The sequence below is a fragment of the Podarcis gaigeae genome (genome assembly GCF_964106915.1).
Source record: "Podarcis gaigeae genome assembly, chromosome: 15".
In the NCBI taxonomy this organism is placed as follows: domain Eukaryota; kingdom Metazoa; phylum Chordata; class Lepidosauria; order Squamata; family Lacertidae; genus Podarcis; species Podarcis gaigeae.
In genome coordinates this window covers 20373267-20389403 of record NC_139692.1, presented here as the reverse complement: position 1 = coordinate 20389403, position 16137 = coordinate 20373267, and the positions used below count along the sequence as shown (strand labels likewise).

General features: G+C 46.9%; 1 protein-coding gene across 14 annotated transcripts in view; it reads left to right on the top strand.

The window, feature by feature from the left end:
• The window catches only part of DIXDC1 (DIX domain containing 1), a 76353-nt gene extending 61308 nt beyond the window's left edge, over positions 1–15045 (top strand). For 11 of the 14 annotated variants that reach the window (XM_083714216.1, XM_083714211.1, XM_083714218.1 and 8 more), the window contains 10 exons: positions 2339–2443; positions 3384–3437; positions 3762–3854; positions 3955–4026; positions 4654–4740; positions 4885–5046; positions 6837–6903; positions 8892–9000; positions 9170–9278; positions 11154–15045. In XM_083714216.1, the coding sequence (XP_083570342.1) occupies positions 2339–2443; positions 3384–3437; positions 3762–3854; positions 3955–4026; positions 4654–4740; positions 4885–5046; positions 6837–6903; positions 8892–9000; positions 9170–9278; positions 11154–11234 (939 nt within the window). In that variant the 3' untranslated portion in view covers positions 11235–15045. Of the gene's footprint in view, positions 1–2338; positions 2444–3383; positions 3438–3712; positions 3855–3954; positions 4027–4653; positions 4741–4884; positions 5047–6836; positions 6904–8891; positions 9001–9169; positions 9279–11153 lie in introns of all 14 variants that reach the window. The other 3 variants (XR_014558307.1, XR_014558308.1, XR_014558309.1) reach the window with 1 other exon arrangement.
• The last annotated feature ends 1092 nt before the right edge of the window (positions 15046–16137 follow it).

The window sequence follows — 16137 nt, the reverse complement described above, 5'->3', positions numbered from 1 at the left end:
CCCACGGACGGTCCGGGAATCAACATGTTTTTACATGAGTAGAATGTGTGCTTTTATTTAAAATGCATCTCTGGGTTATTTGTGGGGCATAGGAATTTGTTCATATTATTTTTTTCAAAATATAGTCTGGCCCCCCACAAGGTCTGAGGGACAGTGGACCAGCCCCCTGCTGAAAATTTTTGCTGACCCCTGATCTAAATTGCTAGCAATGTTTGGAACGGACTCACAACTTTCATTCTCTCTGTGAGCAGTGCAGCATTTTTAAAGCAACCAACTGGAGGTGTTGAACCTTGAATTCTGCTTGTGAGTTTTTCACCCCGACAGGATGACTTCTGAACATTTTGTAATACACATTTAATCCCCACCTGCCTATCCAAATGTACACAGATGTTTGTAGCTGAAGATCTCTCACACTGGGATATATGGTGGGGTAAGGGGGGGGGAGATACTCCAACCAGGAAGATAAGTGTTACCCGTCTAAATGCCTCTCTCCATCAGGACTCCCCCAAGGAATGTGTCTTTTTGGTAGCGCTCTATACCCCCCGCCCCTGGCTGCCTAGCAAGCTTGCCATTTCCCAGCTGGTGGATTGTCCAGAGGGAAATTAAAATGTGAAGAATAGCTGGAGAAAATGTGAAGGCGATTTGAGGAGCAATTGCATTTGTGCTGAATGTGCAAAAACTGATTTATGTGTCTGATTGCAAGTACTCTTGACGTTAATGTGGGTTTCTGCAAGCAGTTTGTAGGGTTAGAGGCAGCAGCTTCTCTGTTATTCAGTTTCCAAAGGACAAACTGAATAGGCAAGGCTGGGGAAATCCCAGGGGGACCTCTAAAATTTTTAAATTGTGATTCCCTACCCGCCCACCGCCCCCAATGCTGGCAAAAACAGGATGTAGAACAATTTGTGACAGCATGAGAAACTGATACTTAAAAATTAGATTATTGACTGTAAGGAGCTAAAATATTTAACCAGACCTGAGGACAGGTCATTCTGGGTGGACTGAAAGAACAACCTGTGATTCCCTAATAAATGCTGCCTTTGCCATTTGAAAAGTGCTGAGGATCAGGTGGAAGTAGGCAATTTGAAAGGGTCTACCCAGCAATGGGATCTGGCTCTGCAGTCAACACTCATTGGTCAAAAACAATCACATCCCCACTGCATGGCAGTTTAAAAAGTCAGTGCGTGCTTTGAGGAAACGGTTGTGCGAATCTGTCTTCTCCTGAAGGTGAAGGTTGTTGCTTCATGGATCAGTGTACTCATTCCTAGGCGTACAACACACATATGAAGGATCTGCAACAAATCTATGTGCTGTGCTTGGCTGCCTTCAGCTTGTTTATATCCCGGCCATGTGATAATCAGCTCCAGAGCAAGAGGTATTTTTAGTTCTGCCTCCTCACCTGATGTTGCTGGAGGAAGAAACCTGTGAGAAACACGAAGGGAGAGTTGTGGAAATGTACCCTGCTTTGGACAGATACAGCAGGATTGCAGGGCAATGTGGTTCTCAGAGCTTAGCTAGCTCAAATCCCATGGTATTCCCCGGGCCATTAGGCTTTAAATTGCATGCATGCTTCACATTCATTTTACTACATGTGTCTTGCTCTGGTTTAAGTATTTTGAGATCTTTATTTGGTCCACTAGCAGCCCTCAAAACAAGTGTCTCAAACAATATCTATGCCTGAATTAAAGGCAATTTTGGTAAAGCAGTTCAGATCCTACCAGGCTACAGTACATGTTGCGTCGATAATATCGGGACGGTCACAGCTTCCCTATCTCTGCTACAGAGATTAGGATCTTCATATAGTGATACTCTGAATGTTACGTTCTCAGCTTTTCAGCCCTGGTAGATGTTTACATCTTTGAGTGGGCACTAGGGTACTCCTAGGTGAGTGTTGTATAGTTCTGCTCACTTGAAGACACAATGGTAGCTTCTCCTTCATGGATTGTGTAGGTGGTCACTGAGTGGTGGCCGTAGGAATTGACTCTGGGCCGCACAAAAGAACCTCCAAAGGCACATATTTTTGCCCATATTTTTATCACTTTAGCTGCCTGAGCAGCCCTGGGGACAGATATACCTTTTGAGATGCTGACTGCTGGCTGGAGTGTGGTGAGATCCTGGAGTTTGGTCTAAACAGTTCACCTGGGTTGGCCTGCATAGTTCTCTTCCTGTAGCCACTGTGCTCTTGCCTTCTGCACCTCCCTTCCTTTTCTCTTCACATTTTAGTCTGTAGGTTCTTTACACTGCACAATTCCTCAGAAGTAAGTCTGAGTGCAATTATACTTGCTTCCTAGCAAATGTTCCAGGATGGCAGCCTGAAGTGGGTGCGTTTTATTTTTCCCAGGATGCCTTGCAGCAGCGGTTGGCCCAACAGGATGCTCTGATTCTTCAGATAAAGCAAGAGCTGCTTAGAGCAAACATGGACAAGGAGGAACTGCATAGCCAAAATGTGAGTGGCCGTTTTGTGTTGCAGCGTCGTGTGTGAGGTTTCCTCTCTGGAGACTGAAGCTCATGGGACTTGTGGGAGGGGTTGGAGCGTGAGAGCATGCACTTTGCCTGAAGATGGTTCCAGATTGAATCCTTATCCTCTCCAGGAGTGTGTGTGTGTGTGTGTGTGTGTGTGTGTGTAGACCATGTGATGTGAATGGCCTTCCTCTGCCTCAAAACCTAGAGAGCCACAACAAGTCAAGAGTAAACAATACTGGGATAAGTGCACAGGTAATTGTGTGCAGGCATAAGGCAACTTCCTGTGTTCCTGTAGGGGAGTTCCATGCCATACATTTAAAGCATGTTGCCTCCCCCTAAGAATCCTGGGAACTGGAGTTTCTCAGGGTGCTAGGAATTGAAGCTCTGTGAGGAATGAACCACAGTTCCCAGGATTCCTAGGGGGAAACCGTGACTGTTAAAAATGCTGTAAATTAATATGGTGAGAGGTCAGGCCCACGGGGAGTTGGGGAACCGGCCGTAACAAGACTGCTTAGGGGGAAATTTCGTTGCTATAGCTCAGTGGCCTAATTAATGCCTTCTGCAGCCCATTCTCTTCCTGAGGGATCAATGTATGTAGTTATTTGCATTTTCCAAAATCACTTCGTCTAGTGAGAAGGGAGAATGGCTTCCTTAGTGTACTTGGCAGTAAAGGATGGCGCAGATCTGCAAATCTTTTACTTCACAGCCAGGGCTGCTTTAGCTTCAGAGCTGAGCTAGAGCCACCCTGTAAAATCAAAATGGAGGAAGCGTCAGTGCCCAAGGAAGGGCTAGGGAACAACAGGGGCCTGTGTGTGTGTGTGTGTGTGTGTGTTGGCACATTTTGTGGAGTGTTGCACTGGGTCTCCAGAGCCAGGGGGTACAAACAGCACACCTAGCTCACTACTCAGTTGTTTCTTATGCAGGCTGATCTACAGAGGAAAGTGGAAGAGCGGAATCGACTTCTCGCTGAATACAAAGTAAGGAAATCTTCCTTCCTCTCTGGGGTTGGGAGGGGACATACTGCCCAGGTCACTCCTGCAGTGTAACTGGGAAATCCTCCTCACGTGCCCTTATTAATTCTGCCTCTCTCCTATTCCCTTACCTGTAGCTGGGTTGTGCTACTGAGTCTCTCCATTATCCAGGCAGCCCAGTGTGCTGGGTGCCCAGCTGATCTTTCCTCTCCGAAGAAAGCCGTGTAGCAACAGCTGCGTGGCCTGTGCTGACCTTTGCCCCCAACTTTGCTCCCATCCAGTGCAAGCCTCCTTCCCCTGCTGATGACCCCAATTCCCACTGTGTTGCAGAAGGAGCTGAGCCAGAAGGATCGGCACTTGCACCAGCACCAGGCCAAGATGGAGGAGATGCTGCGGCAGCTCTCCGAGGCCAGCTATCACCAGGTACCGGCACCACCCCCTGCCCTGCTGCCGCCACCAGTCCCCGTTCATGTCCCAGGCCTCTTGGTTGTGTTGCTTGCTGATCCATTTCTTCTGTATGCAGGCGGAGCTGGAGCGAGAGCTGGAGCACAAAGAAGCTCTGTTGGCTCAGTGTATGAAGAAGGATGCAGAAGAGGTGTGTGAAACAGCAGCAGAACTTCATTGTTTGCCTTTTGCAAGTGTGGCTTTTTGCTGTTACAGCACAATAATAATAATAGTAAGCTCTGATTACACTGCAGTTAGACTGGAAGCAGCAGCAGCAGCAGCATTGGATGGAAACAGATGTAATAGAAAAGAGAAAAAGAGTTGAGGATTGAGCTTAGCTACCACCTAGCTCTGAAACTGAAATGACTGATGTGCATATCAGCAAATTGAACACTTGCTCTGTTGTGAGACCACCCCTAAAAATGAAGGTGGATTCTCTGGCTTTAAAAAAAAATATCACATGTACTGATTTGAAGCATTATTAATTATTTTTTAAAAAATCATCTAAAGTGCAAAACTGCTCTGGGAATTTGGGAGGTGGTGACAGCATGGACACCAGCCAATCAACACAATGTGCAGCTGGTTTCTGCTACAAACTTGCAGAACCGCTTCATGAAAGTGCTTCCAAAAATGGACTTCGCTCCTCTATAAATCTTCTGCCTTCACTTTGGAAGACCCCCAGAATATGGTGGCAAATGAGGCTGGGTCTGTAATCCATTCTTAGCTCTGTCTCCTTTCCTGTGGCCACAAAAGTTTTTCTTTCTTTCATGCCAACCAGGTGATAGTCTACAGCAATCACGGCTCTCAGAGCAACGGCTTCCTGCAGACGTCAGGAAAAGGAGCTGCTTCTACAGCACACAGAGGGGTAAGTTACTTCTTTCTCCTTCTCTTGGGGCTCCATGGAGGCTTTGCAAGCCACCTGCTGGAAGGGCTCAGGGGTATTGCAGGGCAGAGCCTCTCAGAGAAGCCAGGCTTGCTTCCTCCTGATCTCTTCTGATCTCCTGGACAGACCAACGACCTGCAGCTGGTGCGCGAGGCCCTGCGCAGCTTGCGGAACAGCTTCAGCGGCCACGACCCCCAGCACCATACCATCGACAGCCTGGAGCAGGGCATCTCCAGCCTGATGGAGAGACTGCACCGCATGGAGATGCAGAAGAGGCAAGAGAGGAGGGTAAGAGGCGCTCCTGGGTCATGCTGGGGCGATGCTGCCTCTTTCTGCACCATTTGTGGCTTGTGGGTTTACCTGCACATGGGGCCTGGAGGAGTCACTGCTGTGTAAGCGCCTTTGCCCTGCATGGACAGACCATGTGCCCATGACACTTTACAGTGAAGAGGGGGTAATAAAGTACATTATTATTATTATTATCATCATCATCATCATCATCATCATCTCTGCTATGACCCCCTCCTTCTGCCATGCATGCTCCAGCAAGTGTAGGCTAAGTTCAGGGCATGTGCACTTGCTGGGGTCCTAGAAAAAGCACTGTGTGAGAGTTCCTGTAGGGGAGTTCCATGCCATACATTTAAAGCATGTGGCCTCCCCCTAAGAATCCTGGGTTTCTCAAGGTGCTAGGAACTAGAGTTCCCAGGATTCTTAGGGGTAAACCGTGACTGTTAAAAATGCTGTAAATTAATATGGTGAGAGTGCAGGCCCGTGGGGAGTTGGGGGACCAGCCGTAACAAGGCTGCTTAGGGGGAAATTTCGTTGCTACAGCTCAGTGGCCTAATTAATGCCTTCTGTAGCCCATTCTCTTCCTGAGGGATCTATGTATAGAGTTATTTGCATTTTCCAAAATCACTTCATCTAGTGAGAAGGGAGAATGGCTTCCCTAGTGTACTTGGCAGTAAAGGATGGCACAGACCTGTAAATCCTTTACTTCACAGCCACGGCTGCTTTAGCTTCAGAGCTGAGCTAGAGCCATCCTTTAAATTCAAAATGGAGGAAGCATCGGTGCCCAAGGAAGGGCTAGGGAGCAACAGGGAGAGTTATGTGTTGAGACTTGCATTGTGACAAAGGGGGAGTTTGCAGCCACCTGATTCACCCTGGAGGGATTCTTGAGGTAGGGGACGTAGAGATGCGTGTTGTCCTAAAGCACTAGCTCCACCAAAAATGAATGCTTTTCCCAGGCACTGTCTGGGATGTGTCTGGGATTTGGGAGTCCTGGCTTTGATCTAGGTTTTGTGGTGTGTGAATTTCAGGCTTCATGGCTTAGTTGCAGCTGGGCTATATTACGCCAGGCAAATATGTCCAAGGAGATGGGAGTGTTGGTTCCTGCTCCTGACTCTCACAAGCTTGCTGCGCCCTCCCTCCTTTCACAGGCCTCTTGCCGCTTTCCCACTGGACCTTCCTCCTCTAGGAAGCCTTGAGGGTGACTTCGTCACAAGCTGTGAAACGGCTAAAGGGCCGCCAGGTGCTGCCATTGCTGTAGGGCTTTTCAGTCACTCACATCACTGGATGCTGTCCTTGGTGGGGGTCATTTTTGAGCAGGCTCTTGCTGACATTACAGCGGCACATGCTCCCTTTGTCCCAATTGGTGCGCACACTTGCGCATGGTCCTTTAATCAGTTTAACCCATCTGTTGTTTTCCTCTCCGCTGACCTTTAAGATGGAGCCCCTCGCGTTTGTAGCTGCTACTCGGCAGGCAAGCCTGGCTTGCCTCTCAAGCTCTCAAGTCTCCTGAGCCTCTGTGATGTTTGCTCAGCTCAGCGATGCAAAGACCGGTAAAGGGTTGCCCTGCATTGGAATAGTAAAAGTAGGCCCTTCTGTCAGAGCTTTAAAGTAGATTCTCCAAGACTCTCCAGGAGCAACAAGAGGAGACAATTTCCAAGTCATTCCTGTCCTTGGATCCTCAACCCCAGAACCTATTTGTGATGCCAGGGCTCAGTCCTGAAATCTTAATAGTAATAATAATAATGTGCCTATGAGCATGAACAGAGTGTCTTTCTGGTTTCCCCCTCTAGATCCAAGGAAAATCACCTGCCGGCCACGCCACGAACGAGTACCGAGAGTCCTGGCCCTCCAACTCCAGTGAGTGCAGTTCCAAGACCGCTCTCTCATTCCAGACAGAAATCTCCTGCTTCAGGTCTAGACTGTCAGTATTTTGTGGGAGGGATTCAGTTACATTCCAGAAAAGCAGATTTGCACCGTTCAAGTGCATTCAAGTGCTCTTGTCGCCCTAGCACTCCACTTCCAAAAAAAGAATGGACCTTTTGTGGTTAGGAAAGTGACGGGGAAATATCTCTGGAAAGTGTAGGGTGGACAAATGATTAATAGGAAGGCATGTAAACACCTTGCAAGCGAATTCTGATGAATGTTCATTAACATACCAGCATAACCTTCTTGGTAGCGGCTCCCAGACTGTGGAACTCCCTCCCTAAAAAAGCTAGACTGGCTCCCTCCTTGTTGTTCTTCCATTGGCAGGTGAAGAGCCTCTTGTTCCAACAGGCTTTTGGGAACTGGCTGCTTTATTGAAAGGACTGGTGCTGTGCATTTTTTATTGTAATTATTTGTATGCTTTGAACAGGTTTTATATGTGTATATAGTTATAATTTTATTCATGTTTAATTGTTTTTTTAATTATTGCTCTTTCTATGTTTTTAGCAACTCTTGTTTTTATCTGTAAGCTGCGTTGAGTCCCATTAGGGCAAAAAAGGCGGGGTATAAATAAGCAAATAATAATAATAATACTGCCCCGTAGACAAATCAGAACAAATGCTCATTTGTCTAACCTCGATGTAAGTTTTGTGCAAATTGGGACAAATGCAGAATAAATCTGGAGGGGCTGCCAGATACTCTGGAACAGAGGCTGTTTAGCAGGGATGCTTTTGGAAATCTGGGCAGGTCTTGCTCCTCCTCACTCTCACCCCTGACCTGCTCACTCTCCTACTTGCCCCTTTGCCTTGGAGTGTTCCTTTCAGCAGCTTCACTTGGAACTAAGAGCTTGCCAAGGTGCAATTGTTGGCACAAAGTAGACTGCTTCGGTCTCTGGACACTACTGCACCATAAATAATGAACAACTCCAATTAATATTTACTCTTAACACCAAGCAGAAAACACCACCTTATTCTCCGAGGCCTTGCAGTGTCTTACCGCAAACAGGTTCTGCCATCTAGTGGTCACAGTTGGCAGTGGTTCCTTGCTCCCCAGTCATTGCAGCTGGATTTTTAAAAAACGGGCATCTCATATCCATCTCTTATGTCATTCTGGGTGGACCATTTCCTTCCCCGCCATCATTGCATTGCATCTATAAAACAGAAGAGGTTTTGTATTATGAGAAATGTTGAGCTGGTAATAAGCCAAGCCTTTAGACCGAAGCATTTTCCAGGAAGTTCAGGCATTGCTGGCATCTGTACCTGTCTGATCCATGCTCACCCCTACCTATACTGGAGATTGTGAGTTGTGCGCAGTGGCAGATAGGAATAAAGCTACTTCATGTTCCTGGACAAATTGGCTTGTTGAATCCCAAACCTTCCTCCCACATCCAGTTTGTTGGAAATAGCATAGATGTAGCATGAGGGATGTACACCTGCATGACTATTCCAAAAGTAGGGAGAGATGTATGTGCTGTGTAACCCTTGATAGGCAGGCATGCCTGCAGTTTCTCCCTGTGCCAATTCTCTGCTTATCCACATAGTGGTGTTGGTTTTGGGGCCAGTGGAGGCATTGCAGGAGTTGTGCTTTGAGACTGCAAAACAACAACAGAATTCTTGATTTTATCATTGGCTGGATTATTGCCAGTGACTCCAGAGGCTGCAAGCAGGATGATGCTGTTGTGGGAGAGGTGTTGTGTGGCCTGGGGTCTAGTCCACTGGTGTTGTCCCTAAATGCTATTGGTGACAAACTCTGTAGAGGTGTGAAGTGTGTGTGTGTGTACACAAACAGAGAGAGAGAGAGAGATTTCTGTCAGGGTGTGGTCACTAGCCCTTGATGTTAGGTGATCTCTCACATTTTCTTTCTCTAGCTTCTCTTTTAGAGTTGGAGGGCTATAATTTAACAGAGTCCGTCTGTCTTTGCAGAACTGCCTCATTCTCACAGCACCCCTGCAATGAGCAGCAGTGCCTGCACCAAAGTGCTCTACTTCACGGATCGCTCCCTCACACCTTTCATGGTGAACATACCAAAGAGGTGAGGCTGTCATGGGGGGACTTAAGTCAGAATTTGTGCCTTTGTGGGGATGTTCTTTCTCCCAGCATGCACTGCAACAGCCGCTGCACCCATGGGGCCCTGTGTTATTTATGCCATAAGCTGGCAGTGAGACTGGCTCTACCTCTCTCCTACTCTTGTGTCTGTGCAGGTTAGGTGAGGTGACTCTAAGGGACTTCAAAGCAGCTATTGATCGGGAAGGAACACATCGCTACCACTTCAAAGCCCTAGATCCAGAATTTGGCACAGTAAAAGAGGAGGTATGTAACAGTCTCTCATTAGGACTTGAGCCCACTGTGACATGCCCACTTGTAGAGAGTGGCAAAATGGCAGCTGGTTGTGCGTGGGGATGGGAATGGAGGAGAAGTTCGATTTTGTTTGCATCCCAATGAGAGACTTTTTAATTAACACTTCTCGAACTAATACACAAACTGAAACACAGCTATCCTTTGAAATCTGAACTTCTTTGAATTTTGCGATGGAGGCTTTCCAACCAAACAGTATGTGCAAAAAATGCATGCATTAGGGGAAAGTCACAAATTAGTGAAAATTACAAAAATGCATTACATTAGTTGTAATTGCTTTCAAAATATATTGGGGGAAAGTGCGTACAAAAATGTGTTTTATTAGGAGAAACCTGCCCTAAACCATTGACCAATTTGCATGAGGATTAAAAAATAATTTCAAATTGCTGCAGAAATGAGGAGAACTGAATTTAAGGTTGGAAAAATGGGAAATTGAGAGAAACCGAATTTGACATATTCCTCCATCCCTAATCGTGTGGTCACTCTTTTTCATCTCTGTGTGCTCATGCTTGGCCTGTGTCCTGTGGCGTGGAAGCCCCGGGGCAGAAAGGCCAGGGTTGGCCCAGGTGTGGGGTGTCATTCAACCTTAAAGTACAACTGAAGAATGTTGCATAAAAGCAACCTGACTATTCAGCAGCCGCCCTCTACAGAGCTACAGGCAGAAAGTGAAGTCTCCAGACAAATCTGCTGATGAATGTCACTCAACCAATAAGAGTGCCAAAGATCTGGGAACTTGTCCTGTTTGATTTGGCTGGTAAGGACAGGTTTCTGCAGCGCTTGGCTTGGGTGATGCCACTGTAATAGCTAAAGGAGGTTAGGCCGTCATGTAGGGCAAGGACCTGCAATTTCTCTGAGCTTACAAGGCCCTGATCATCCTGCAAGCTTGCAGAATAAGCCTTCTGGTGCAAAACTTGTGAGATTCCCCAGAATGTGCAACATAATCCGTTTGCACCTTACAAAGGAGTGACTTTCTGGCTCTCGGTTTTCACAGGTGAATCTGAGTGCGGTGAACAGAGAATTGGGCTTGTGCCTGGAGGAGCTGGGCTCAGGCCCACCTCCCCCCTTGCTGCCATGGGCTTCATCGTGTGAGGGCATGGGCATGTCATCGTGTCTCAGGATCAGCCTGTGAAAAGGAAAAATTTTAATAGTGTTGGGGCTCACTGGGATAACCATTTGACTATCAACATGAGGGTGGCCTTTCGATCTCTCATAGTAATCCAGATACAGAGTTGAAAAGAGCAGCTTGCCCTACAGCAGTGATAGGGTACCTTTTCCATCCTGAGGGCCACATTCCCTCCTGGACAGCCTTACAAGGGCCGCATGCCAGGGGTGGGCATGGGCAGAGCAACAGCAGGCTAGTTTGCGCATGCACACACATTCTTTCTCTCTCCTCCACCCATGCAAGCAAGAGGCATTATAAGAGCTCAGGCATGTCCTGCACTAGCCCCCAGACACTTCAGGATGGTGCAAAGCAGAGATACTGAGGGGTGGGGACTGAGGAGAGTTCTGAGGGTCAAATACAGATGGCTGAGGAGCTGCATTTGGTCCTTGGGTCTGAGGTTTCCCATCCTTACCCTAAAGTCACCTGGTAGGTTTATGGTTGAGATAACATTTGCACTGAGGACTCCTGACGTGCAGCTGGCTCTCTTAGCCACTGTGCCATGCCAGCAGCTGGCCGTTCAAAACACATCCTGAGACGTGCTTAGGGAGAAGAAGCTTCAACCCACTCAAACTTGCAAGAACCGCTAGCCTTGGGGACTCTTGGCAATGGAACATCTGCACGTACCCTCATTTTGTTAGCAAGTTTCTCTCGTTTTGCTTTTCTCACAGGTTTTCCATGACGACGATATCATTCCTGGGTGGGAGGGAAAGATTGTGGCATGGGTGGAAGAGGACCATGGGGAGAACTAATCGGAGACCACCCGAACTCTCTTTCCTGGGCGACCCCACCACTGGTCTGCTGCACTTCCCAGATACTGACCAAAAAGTGTGTGAACTGAGATGCATCTGTCTCGAAACTGCCAAAAGGAAGGAACGGACTTCTCTGCAAAATGACGGGTATAACGTTTTGCCACAAGCGAAGTGGATGTATGGCACTTGAGTTCCATGGCCAAATGTTGCGTTGTTTGAAGGTCCCATGGTGTAGGGAGTGGCCCTCCTCTCTTTTTCAGTCATTGTCAGCCTTAACGGTGTGTTTGTCCCCGCTTCCCCTTCCCCCTGCTGTCAGAGTATCCAGAGCATTTTCATTGGGAGACGTACAGTATTACAAGGAACCTTGCACTTAATGGCGGAAACTTAGAAACTGTCCTCTGGAGGCAGGCAGCGCTGTCACAGCTACATTCTCCATATTGAAAGCTCTCGCCAGCCAATCATTCCAAATGACTCTGTGCCAGACAGCACCGGGAGCCAACAAGACTTTCTTGAGAGAAAGAAGTGGGTTGGATCATGAGTTGGCAGCATCAGAGCGGGGTTGGGGTGTCGGCTTCTGCTCTTCTTGTTTCGCTCTCCTATCATGGAACTCTTGAGGGACATGAAACGATAGTTGGATTGCTTGGGGGGGGGTATGGGTGAGGAGGGTTCTTTGCCCTTTCCTTCAACTGCCTTGTCACCCTCTTGCTTTCGTTTTGGCAGAGGAGGCCACAGAAAGGTCCACGTCTTTGTTTCTCCAGGGATCAAGTGGCAGAAGAGAGTCCAGTCCATGCTTTTGTTCTCTTAAACTCCAGTCCAAACAGTAGGGGAATGTAATGTGGGTCCCTCGGAAAGGGGGCTTCTCTGTCCTCTTCCACAAGTCAAGAATTCGTGACTCTGCTTTTCTCCCATCACCATCTGAGTTTTTTTCCAATCAGCCTGTGCTGAGACTCATGTGAGACTGAGATCCCACTTTGCTGTTTCAATGCTACTTATTTTAATTGGTTGGACAGTGGAATGCACGTTGAACTGTTTCATGTGAGTCTCATTGCAAGTTTTCTAGTGTGAGTGTGTGACTGTGTGAAACTACCTTCGGGAAAGCCGAAAGGGAGCAAGGCATCAGGCACATAACCTCTCTGGTCCCCTGGTTTTAAAACTGTTGAATACAATCGCCCCTCCTTGTGGTGACTGTCTTTTTCCTCTACTGCCCATGGAGGTTCCCTTCCCTTTGATGAAGGTGGGGTCAACTGGCTTGTTTGCCTCAAGCAGAATCTGCAGTTTTGCCCAGCGCCACTCAGACCACTCTTCAAGTGTGGCGTGCAAAACGGGTGGTGTGTGCTTGCGGAGAACGAGTTACCCAGTTCTCTGAGCCACAGCAGGCACCACGAGCAGGGCAGCTGCATGAACTGGCTCTCAAGCATAACACACACACTTTTCATAGCATAATAAAGCTTGGACAGAAATTGTAGCCCTTAAGGTCAGTGGAGTTTAAATAAGTAGGTTTAAGTAAGAGTCTTTGGGGCACACCTACACATCATTTTGGGACGCATCCACTTGCTGCTTACACCTGTTCTCCACATGCCAAATTTGGTCTCCTGGTACTCCAGCCGGCAATCAGTACTGCTTCATGTAACATGATACTTTTTAGCTTTTCTTGGATATTGACTTTCTGTGTTTCCAGCAATGCTCTAAAACGCAGAACTGGGGAGTGCAGGGAGTGCCTCTTGGTAAGTGCACACATGGCATCACTGAACTGAAAAGCTGATGGTGAGTGGCAAAATCAGGAATATCACTCCAGCTACCAGAGGTTGCTGCCTCCACCAGTCCAACTCCATGTATCTGCATCTCGTCTTCCATCCAGCACAGTCCTGTGCGTTGAAGGTGGTTGCAGGCCTGCATGTCTCTGGTGCATGCACCAGCACTCTGAATGAACGTTTCTGTATGTCAGCCTGTTTCGTGTCCTTTTTCATGTGAGGCTGGACATTTGAAGGAAAACTTGGCTTTTATCATTTTATAGATTTTAAACATGTCCTTTTTGTAAACTTGTTCCTGTTTTTTGGAATTATTTTGTATCCATTTGCATTGCTGTTGTTCAAGGATGGTGTATATTTTTATACCAGCACAAGTATTATTCCCCTCTGTATATTTCTGCACACATGCTGAGCTGTATTTTACCCATTTTTCTAGAGGACGCTAGCAGGTTTTGTACAGCATCCTGTTAATGCCACCACCCCAAGTGGCTCCCATTACTAGGTTTACTTTACTATGAAGGTATTACAGATTCCTAATGGTTTTATATTTTGCCAGCTCTTTTCTTGTACTGATTGTGTTTTCTGTGTTGTTGGTCTTCCCAATGCCCTCAGTGTACAGAAAGTGCAGTAGTGCCTTTCTAAACCCTGCCCTCATTAGAATCCATGTCTGCTGTTAGCAATTCAGAGTGCAATCCTTGTTGTCCTTCAGAACAGCGACTACAGAGCTGGCTTTTGGAGGTGAGAGCTTATTACTAAATGGGAAGAAACAGGGTTCCTCACCCCTGATAAAGGAAAAACTTCCTTCTCCTCATGGAATTACTGTTTTTTTCTGTTGCATGAATTTTAGTAGATTGCGAAAAGGCAGCATGGAATTATATTTACTAAACAAAGAGACAGAGAAGAATTGTCCAGTGGTTTGTTTTTCCCCCAGGAAGTGTTATGCTTTTAAGTTCAAACTTGTACTCACTTCTCAACAACTTAACTTCAGTTTAATTGCACCAGTTCTTCCTTTTCAGACAGGCTTCTTGGCAGAAATGTGGCTGTGGTGGCGAGAGGGAGCAAAGAATACCCTGGTTCAGGGGGTCACCTCAGGAAAGACCTAAGGGCTCTGGTTGGCTGCAGCCCTACATACTATTGGGCTGTTTTAATACTGTGAACCCCAGTGGGATTTAGTTATCCAAAGTAGGTGCAGGGTTTCAGCCTCAGTCTTGTAGCATTAAGGTTGAAGTTGTCGCTTGCATTTTCCTAAGACTATCACCACTCTTTCATATCAGTGTTGTCCTCTTTCTACAAAACACCTAGTTTTACTTTGTTTCTGCAGTTACACCAAAGGTGTATCTACATGGCTGAGGCTGATGTAAAACTGCCTTAGGGGCCGTCACACTCTAACCACCAGAGAACCACAGGAAAGTATATAGGCATCTCTTCACGATCTGAACTACAGATCCCTTGAGTCTTTGGGGTTAAGCAGCAATATAGTGCTTAAATCGTATGAAAGTTTGTCATGTAGATATGCTCCACATGTACTGTCCCCTCATAAGGATGAGGAGCATTGGGGAGGTACAAAATAGGCCTGAAATAAAATTAATCATTCATGGAATAATGGGGGCAATTGTATTTCCCAACTGGGTGCATCTCAGTATTTTGGACTACAGCTTCTGTGGCTAATGGGAGTTGTAGTCAAAAACATCAAGTTAGGGAAGGCTGTATTTGAGACTGAAAAGTAGGGAGAAGTCCTTGGTTTTTCTCCTCAACATAATCTATGCCTGATTTTTACACAAACTCGAGAGATGTCCTGCTTCCTTTTGAAATTCCTCTTTTGAGTTCATATCCTTGCAGCATGTCCCATGCAAGCTATGTATAAAATGCTCTATATTTTGTATAGAAATTCTGAAGTCTGCAGTCATTACTATTACGAGGGGGGTTGCTCTCACAACCTCCTCCCTGCACATTGCTGGCCAAGAGAGACCTGAAGCTTGTTTGTGTGCTGCAACACACACATTTGGATTTGTGGACCGAGACTTTAAAGAAAAAAATAACCTCCAATAAAGAGAGTTCGCAAACCCAGGTCTGATTTGCATTTTTTGTATGCAGCGAGGGGGGGGGGGGATGGTGAGAAGCTTACTAGGTGCACTGAACATCACATAAGACATGCTTCCTGTACGTCAACAGATGTGTACTGTACTTGTGGAAGCTCTGAGGCTGCCATAGGAGGTGCTGCTGCCTGGGACTGGTGTGAGAAGTCAACCAACTAAGGAAACAGAGGCCATTTCCTCCATCCTGATTTGTTTGGCAAAGGGAGGAACTGCAATTTAAATCCCAAGCATCTGTGCCAGCCCAAGCAACCTGCTTCATTCTTCAGCAAGAAATAGTGAAAGGAAAACCTGCCTGCTACAAAGTGCTTAGTAGTGGGTGTGAGTTACAGCTGCTTTCTCAGATGTGTCAGCGAATCCAAGGAACTGGCAGCATTGTACTAGTAGTATTTGATGTGTGTTGAAGCAGCTGTCTTTGGAAGAAGAAAATGCCCCAAGGCTTGTACCTCTCATCGCGCACACACACATGCAGCCAGCATCAGGTATGATCTTAAACCACCTGCTAAAGCCTCCACCCTCCAGTCACCAGCTTCTTTAATCCTTTTGGCAGCTAAAACCCAGCACACCCACTAATCAGCAACTTTTTAAATCGGGTATTTTTTTTAACCTGCAACTATTCTGTGGTAAAATAAAATAATTCCTTCCAGTAGCACCTTAAGAGACCAACTAAGTTACGTAGTTATTGGTATGAGCTTTCGTGTGCATGCCCACCTCATTCTATAGTAAATTCAGCCAGATCCATTGAGAGATTAAGCACCTTTCCGCTTCAAAAGGGGAAACAGTTGTAGTCTGCCAGAACACCTTGTTCAGAGGCTGTCTTTAGCCAGGACTGTCTCTTGCCAAGTAAAGGAGCACAGTTCACAGAAAGACAGAAGAGCTTTCAGCACATCGTGCTTGTGTGTAGGTAAAAGGTTACGGGGATTCCTCGGGGCAGCATACCTTGGTGTAAGAATTCCATCCACTCGTTCATTCATTCGCCAGTGGCTCAGGCAGGCTGCGCGCGCAGCCTCTCGCGACGCCGAAAGGTAACCTCAGGCCACGGTTGGGAGGCAGCCCCGCCCA